Below are 7,485 nucleotides of genomic sequence, written 5' to 3'. Positions count from 1 at the left end.
GATGGCTCATAGGCTTAAATTTGAAAACTAATAATAAAGCTTCTGGAAGAACGTGGTCAAGAATATTTTCATGACCTTGAAGTAGGCAAGAGGATGTTAGGCAGCTACAAAAGGCACCAACCACAAGGAAAAGATTAAGAAACTGAAAAGCAAAGAAGGCTCCACTTCATGAGATTCTGGGAACTGCCGTTTATACGGCTGCACACGGGAAGCCCCCACCCAGAGCTCCAGGCCAAGATGGATTGAGCAGCAGAAATATCACCTGGCGACGCTGAGCCAGGGCCTGAAGCGCTTCCGGACACGGTCGGGGCGGAAGTCGAAGGGCGACTGGGGAGATTCTCAGAGGTTGGAGACACGGAGACAGTGGAGACAGTCGCAGACACACCCCCAGGGACAGTGGGCAGGCCCCCAGGGACAGTGGGCAGGCCCCCAGGGACAGTGGGGAGATCCCCAGGGACAGTGGGGAGGCCCTCTGGGAGAGTAGGGAGACCCCCAGAGATAGAAGGGAGGCCTCCAGAGGCAGAGGGGAGACCCCCAGAGGCAGAGGGGAGGCCCCCTGGGATGTCCCCGGAGAGAGAGAGACTGTCAGAGACAGTGCGGATGCCTCCAGATGTTGTCCTCCATGGGTTCAGCTGAGCTGTTGGAAAGAACAACAGCATCGGTGAGAAGAGGAGACCACGTCCCTGGGTCTTCAGCCCAACACCCAGCACCACTTTCCAGCCTGCTCACCAAGTGTGGCGAAGGCCTGCAGGCCCAGGAGCAGCACCCGCGTGGCGTCCATGGTGCCAGCCCGATGCCTTTGCAGGCCCACGGCCCTGGCTTTTAAAGGTTCTGGGACCTATTCGTGCTTCTGGAGAGCCAGGTGTGCCAGGACCTCCATCAACACCAGGATCTCCGTCCCCAGGGAGAGGTCACCAAGCTGTCCCCAGAGGATTAGCCCATCCCAGCCTGATCCCAGGAAGCACTGGGCGAGGGGGAGCGTGAGTAAGAGCCTGAGGACTCCCCTACCTGGCCCTCGGGCTCTTCCCAGACCAGGGACCTAGCCCCCAGCCTGAGTCAGCCTCCCACCCAGACCCTCCTGGAAGGGAGGGGCCGGTGTCCTGCCCCCAGGGCCTCCGCTTGCAGCTGGAAGTACAACTATTGGGGTGAGGATACACGGGTCTCTGGGAGAAGCAGGAATTGGGAGCTGGGTGGGGGTGAAGGACGTCCCAGCCTGGGGATCGCGTCTGACCCTCAGGAGACCCAGGGCAGGACGGGTGGACACCTGAGTCCTCCCGCATCCGACGGCTGCAGCCCAGAGCGCCTGTTCCTCTGGTGGAGAGGAGCAGCAGGGAGGACGCCACCGTGTTGAGGGCGAGTGCACTGCGGAGGTTCAGGGCCCAGCTCCGGGCTGACTGCCCCGAACCCATGGCCTCCCAGCTGTGCGCTCGGGCAAGTCACAGATGTATCTTCACTCCTCAAAGGAGGTGCTCTAGCCCCAGTTTAAAGGGCCCTGAAGAACGTTACAGGGAACGTGTCGAGCCCGGCACAGCGTCCGACACAGATGCTCCCGCTCCTCTGAGGAAGCTCGGCCGCCCCAAGCGTCTCTCCAGGCGCCGGCCGCGGCCGCTGCACCTGCTGCCCTTCCTGCATGTCTTCTTCTAGCGCACGTCTGGGGTCCCGCTGATGTGTGGCAGCGTCCCCTCCGTCTGCTCCAGTCTCCCGTGCTGGGCCCTCTGGTTTTTGGGGGCGGGTTGGCGGGGGGTGAGAGGTTACATACAGAGGCAAACAGGAAGACGAAGAGGCTTCGTGACTGGTGTGTCAATCCTGTCCGTCATAATGAGGGATGAGTTCGAAGCCCTCTGCTGCTGTCTTGCTGTGTGACCTGAGTAAGTTATTCACCCCCTCTGGGCCTGATTTCCTGGTTGTTGTTCTTTTTCCTGGTTTTTAAAGAAAGATGGTGAATTGGATGGGCTCTGAACCTCCCTCTACACATCTGCGCTGGGTCTGCCATGCTGAGCGCCTGTGCTGGGAGGATGAGGGGGCCCTTTTGCCTGAACCGCAGGGGGAGGGGTTTGATGAACCCAGGCCTCCACCTGAGTATCTGGGATGTTTGGAGCCACTGAAATCACTCAACGAGGAAGCTCCCATTGCCTAGACTTCTCACCTAGAAAGTCGCTGCGCCTGGCGGAGTGGGACACCTGGTTTGGGAAGAAACATGGCTAATCCACCCCTCCCTTTTGGGCCCACATTCCTGAGCCCTTTGTGGCATGAATGATGGAAATTAATTGTAGTTAATAATTAATCCCTAAGAGCGATGAGAGGCCCAGGCCTGGGTGAACCCAGACAACCTGCAGGACCGGCATCCATGAAGGAGGGTGAGGAGGGACCAGCCACTCTTCCCCAGCAGCCCAGCGAATGGCTCTCTCCTGGGTCCTCAAAACCATGTTGGGAGAACTGGAAAATCCAGTCACCCACCTTTCCCCTCTGGTCCCCTCCCCCCCACACATACACCCCAGCACCTGTGCTGATGATTGGCTGTAGGAGAGGTCAGCGGGCTCAGGCGCCTCTGCTATCCGTCTGAGGAGCGCCGTGGCCACCATGGGGGCCAGACTGCCCCTCTTCCTCCTCCTGACCCTCCTGGGCAGCTCACAAGGAGCAGGTGAGGCCGCAGGGCTGGACGCAGGGGCCGTGTGGCAGGAGGTCGAGAAGGGGAGCTGGAGAGACAGAGGCACCGGGTCCTGAGCCCGAGTTCAGGGCGAACCGCTGCCGGAGGGGCTGGAGGGCCTGGTGCGGAGGGAGAGGGAGCAGGGGTGCCCGCACCTCGGCCCTGGTGGCTGGGTTCTAAGCTGTACTCCTGGGTCCCCAGGGCCGGGGATGACCCTGCAGCTGAAGCTGAAGGATTCCTTTCTGGCAAATTCGTCCTATGGCTCCAGCTTCCTGGAACTGCTCCAGAAGGTAGCTCTTGGGGAGGGAGAGGGGGGGCTGTGGGAACTCCAGTGTGTTTCTGAGTGGGTTTGGGGCTCTCTGCTGGCTCCTGTGTGAGAGCCATTAACCCTTCTCTCCGCAGCTCTGCCTCCTGCTCCACCTCCCGCCAGGGACCCGGGTAACCCCCCGTCGGGCAGGATCCCCACACCACGTCACCTGCACAGGCTGAGAGCAGTGGGAGCTGCCCTGGGGGGCAGGGGGTGGCCCCAGCTTCAGCAGAAAGTCGCTGAAGGCAGTAAATATGCTGAATCCCTGGCTGAGGGCGGCTGTGGGTTCTGAGTAGAGGGCGGCTGTGGGGCGGCTGTGGGTTCCGAGTAGAGGGCGGCTGTGGGGCGGCTGTGGGTTCCGAGGAGAGGGCGGCAGGAAGAGGACTCAGGCCCTGGGAGGCAGAGGGTCCGGGGAGGACACCCTCTCCCTCAGTGCCCTGTCCACACTGGCCCGGTTCCTTAGCTCCTCTCCCAGAGGGTGGACTTCCCAGAGCGGGAAGTTGGGTGAAAGGCCTGACACCCAGCCTCGGATCACCTTCTGCTCACAGGCTGCCTCCTACCCAGTGGGGAGGGCGGCGAGCGGGGGGCCGCCAGCCCTCCTTTAAGACAGCCGTGGGGTCCATCCGCCTCGGGACTCCCCATCATCCCCACCATGGGGCAGCTCACACGGGAGTGGCCTGCGACCCAGACAGCCCTGCCTGTGGGCTTGCGATCGGGACAGAGCTGTGCTCAGCCCCTGAAAGCCCTCTCCATTAGGGAGCACTGTCCTGCCCCTCAGAGTCACCGACTGGTGGCCGGGCCCTGAGAGCCAGCTTTCTGCGTCCTTCCCGGGGACCGCCCTTCCTTGAGGACAGGGACCTTCTTGCTGCCACCCAGAGTCTGGACCACAGGGAGGTGGGGCGTTGGCGTCCTCTTGGGACCCTCCTCCGCATTCACGGGCCCCACCAGCCTACCCACTGGACCACTCTCAGCTGCTGACCTGGCGCCAAGCCCTTGATCACCTGACCCATTCCGGGTGTTCACCTGGGCCCAGCCCACACCCTTGGTCCCGGGTCCTGTCACCACTTCCGGCTGTCCACCTGGCCACGCCCCCTGATGACGTAACCACTTCCAGTTGGTCACGGGGCCCCACCACCCCTCGCTCACCTGACCACTTCCTGCTGTCCACCTGGCCCGCCCCGCTTGATGACGTAACCACTCCCATCTGGTCACCGGGCCCCACCTTCCTAGCTCATCTGACCACTTCCGGGTGTTCACCTGGGTCCATCCCACCCCCTCAGTGCCTGGTTATGTCATCACTTCCCGTTTTCCACATGGCCTCGCTCCCCTGACGATGTAACAACTTCCACCTGGTCACCGGGCCCCCCCCCCCCCCCATCGCTCACCTGACCACTTCCGGCTGTCCACCTGGCTCCGCCCCCTTGATGAAGTAACCACTTCTCGCTCGTCACCAGGCCCCACGCCCCCTCATTCAACTGACCACTCTGGGTGTTCACCTGGGCCCAACCCACCCCTTCGGTCTCGGGTCATGTCACCACTTCTGGAAGTCCTCCTAATTCCGCCCCCTTGATGACGTAACCACTTCCAGCTGGTCACCGGGCCCCACCCCCCTCGCACACCTGACCACTTCCGGCTGTCCACCTGTCTCCGCCCCCGTAAAGATGTAACCACTTCCAGCTGGTCACCGGGCCCCAACCGCCATCACTCACCTGACCACTTCCGGGTATTCACCTGGGTCCGGCACAACCACTCGGTACCGGGTCATGTCACCACTTCTGGCTGTCCACCTGGCCCTGCCCCCTTAATGATGTAACCAGTTCCAGCTGGTCACCGGGCACCACCCCCCCCCCTCGCTCACCTGACCACTTACAGGTGTTCCCAGGCCCTGGTTCACCTGACCAGTTCAGGCTGGTCACCTGGGCCCTCCCCCTTGTTTTCGAGACACCGCCCCTTGTTCACCTGACCACTGAGCCACACTGGCCGGGCCCATTAGCTCCTCACCCAGATGGCTGGATTTCCTGATCGCTGGAAATTGGGTGAAAGGCCTAATACCCAGCCTCGGATCACCTTCTGCTCACAGGCTGCCTCCTACCCAGTGGGGAGGGCGGCGAGCGGGGGGCCGCCAGCCCTCCTTTAAGACAGCCGTGGGGTCCATCCGCCTCGGGACTCCCCATCATCCCCACCATGGGGCAGCTCACACGGGAGTGGCCTGCGACCCAGACAGCCCTGCCTGTGGGCTTGCGATCGGGACAGAGCTGTGCTCAGCCCCTGAAAGCCCTCTCCATTAGGGAGCACTGTCCTGCCCCTCAGAGTCACCGACTGGTGGCCGGGCCCTGAGAGCCAGCTTTCTGCGTCCTTCCCGGGGACCGCCCTTCCTTGAGGACAGGGACCTTCTTGCTGCCACCCAGAGTCTGGACCACAGGGAGGTGGGGCGTTGGCGTCCTCTTGGGACCCTCCTCCGCATTCACGGGCCCCACCAGCCTATCCACCTGACCACCTTCGCTGTTCACCTGGCCCTCACTCACTTGACCACTTCTAGTGTTGACCTGAGCCCTCCCCCTGGTTCCCGAGACCCTGCCCCCTTGTTCACCTGACCACTGACCACACTGGTCATGCTGCTCTGCTCCTCACGCAGAGGGGTGGACTGCCCAATCTCTGGAAGTTGACTTAAGTGCCTAACACCCACAGCCCGGGATCACCTTCTGCTCACAGGCTGCCTCCTACCCCGCGGGCAGGGCAGGCCGATGATGACTGCCAGGCCCAATTCTTTTCCATCCTTTTTCTGACACCTAAAGTTTCAGCTACAGCATCTGAGGATCAAACACATGTCAATGACCATCTTATCAGCTGTTCTCAAAGCGAGCGCTGTGTCTCCTGACTGCCCTCCCTCTCTCAGGGCCCTCCTCCGCACCCCACATCCGGTTAAACAATTCTAGCACATTCCATTCCTCCCAAGGAAGGTACCCAGTACATATTATCCCGAGACCACGAGGCACCTGGCAGTTTCTGATCTTGAGTATTTCCTTCTTTAAGCTTCTATCCTTGTCACAGCCCAACAGAACCTAATGTCCACTCTTAAGACAGCTACTGAATATGCCAGAGGTGAGTCCTAGTGATCAAAGTGGGGACAGCAATGCCTGCCTCCGTGGGAGAGCTTACCTGAGCCAGCGTGGCCCGAGTCTCTCTCTGCGCCTGGAAGATGATCCAAATGCTTCCTTTCTCCTTCTTGTCTTCTTGCTCTTGTGTGGGGGGCGGGGGGGGAGAGAGAGAGAGAGAGAGAGAGAGATGTTAACCTGTCAACAGGCCCTGCCACTTACATGGGATGCAGAGGTGGCCCCGTGCATTTGGGGACAGACCTGTGAGGCAAACAGATACACACAAATGCAAAGGGAAACTCATTCCAGCCACGAGAGCAGCCTGCCTTGTCCTTCACTGGTCAAGCAAGGACTGCCAGGCACCCGGACTCACCAATAACGTAAAGAAAAAAGTAACAGAACGACCACCTCGGGAGGAAGCGGAGCTGTAGGATAAAGACGAAGAAAATGCTTCTAACATTGTAATTAGCATCATCAGAGAGATTTCAAAGTCAGTTTCATTCGAAGACTATTTTCATTAAAAAAAATTAATATTGCATTGATCAACATCACAAATGCGGAACCATGATTTCAGTTCTGCTTAAAAATCTCATTATTCTCATTATAAATGTACCAAATTTCAAGAAATCATTCTAAGGAGGCTTTTATCACTTCACAAAACTCCCTTTCATATTTGAAATTGTTGCATTAATAAATTTATCATACTTGATTTCCTTCATAAGGATTGAAATATTTTTCTGACTCAAAAAACCTTCCAATTACTTAAGTAACTCCTTATTTACCCAAGTGGATAAATCTAACCAATTCAACTTACAAGTAAATCCTAAATATTCCAATATTGTTTCTAAACAATAAACGTTCAGTTTAAAATCACAAATCTAAATCAATTCTTCAACCGTAATTTTTAAAAATGAATCCACTAAAAAAAACAACAAAAAAAACAAAGAAAGTCTCCAAGGTAGAGCTGCCTGAACCTGAGCCTTGGCCTCTCACCTTCCTCCCCAAACAACATGAGCTTCAGCACCCACTCCAGCTTCTCCAGCACCCAACTCCCGGGCCTGGGCTCCCCGCAGTCACACAGCCACCGGCCCGGCCCTGATGGCCAGCAGCGTGGCCAACATCTAGGCAGGCACCAGGGACTCGGGCTCCCGGGTCTCCGTGTCCCACTCCAGGGCAGCTGGGGGTCCAGGGCCTTGGCTGTGGGGTGGTCTGGGGTCTAGCAGGCATCAGGGCATCTGGAGCAAGAAGGAGGCGAGGCAAAGCCTGAACGACTACCTGGCCTCCTGCCTGGAGAGGGTGCGGAGCCTGGAGGCTGGTGATGAGAGACTGGAGAGCAAAACCCGGACACCTGGATGAGACGGGACCCTGAATGAGACGGGGCCTGGATGAGACGGGACCCTGGATGAGACGGGACCCTGGATGGAACCGGCCCTGGA

General features: G+C 58.9%; 1 protein-coding gene and 2 long non-coding RNA genes across 3 annotated transcripts; 1 reads left to right on the top strand and 2 right to left on the bottom strand.

Annotated features, from left to right (window-relative positions):
* Positions 1-606: 606 nt before the first annotated feature.
* Positions 607-2,574, bottom strand: LOC106725601. The gene is made up of 3 exons (XR_001361524.1): positions 2,502-2,574; positions 730-1,919; positions 607-637 (listed from the first exon to the last, which is right to left on the bottom strand). It is a non-coding gene; the product is annotated as an uncharacterized LOC106725601 (long non-coding RNA).
* SFTA2 (surfactant associated 2) lies at positions 2,491-3,218 on the top strand. Its single transcript, XM_005863279.2, has 3 exons — positions 2,491-2,641; positions 2,849-2,937; positions 3,050-3,218. The coding sequence occupies exons 1-3, from the start codon at positions 2,581-2,583 to the stop codon at positions 3,134-3,136; spliced, it is 237 nt and encodes a 78-aa protein (XP_005863341.1). The 5' UTR covers positions 2,491-2,580; the 3' UTR covers positions 3,137-3,218.
* On the bottom strand, positions 2,633-4,719 carry LOC106725602. Its single transcript, XR_001361525.1, has 3 exons — positions 4,664-4,719; positions 3,124-3,303; positions 2,633-2,696 (listed from the first exon to the last, which is right to left on the bottom strand). It is a non-coding gene; the product is annotated as an uncharacterized LOC106725602 (long non-coding RNA).
* Between the last annotated feature and the right edge of the window lie 2,766 nt (positions 4,720-7,485).

The sequence above is a fragment of the Myotis brandtii genome, unplaced genomic scaffold (assembly GCF_000412655.1).
Source record: "Myotis brandtii unplaced genomic scaffold, ASM41265v1 scaffold1750, whole genome shotgun sequence".
In the NCBI taxonomy this organism is placed as follows: Eukaryota; Metazoa; Chordata; class Mammalia; order Chiroptera; family Vespertilionidae; genus Myotis; species Myotis brandtii.
The sequence above is the reverse complement of the archived record's forward strand: the minus strand, read 5'-3'. Positions and strand labels throughout refer to the sequence as shown.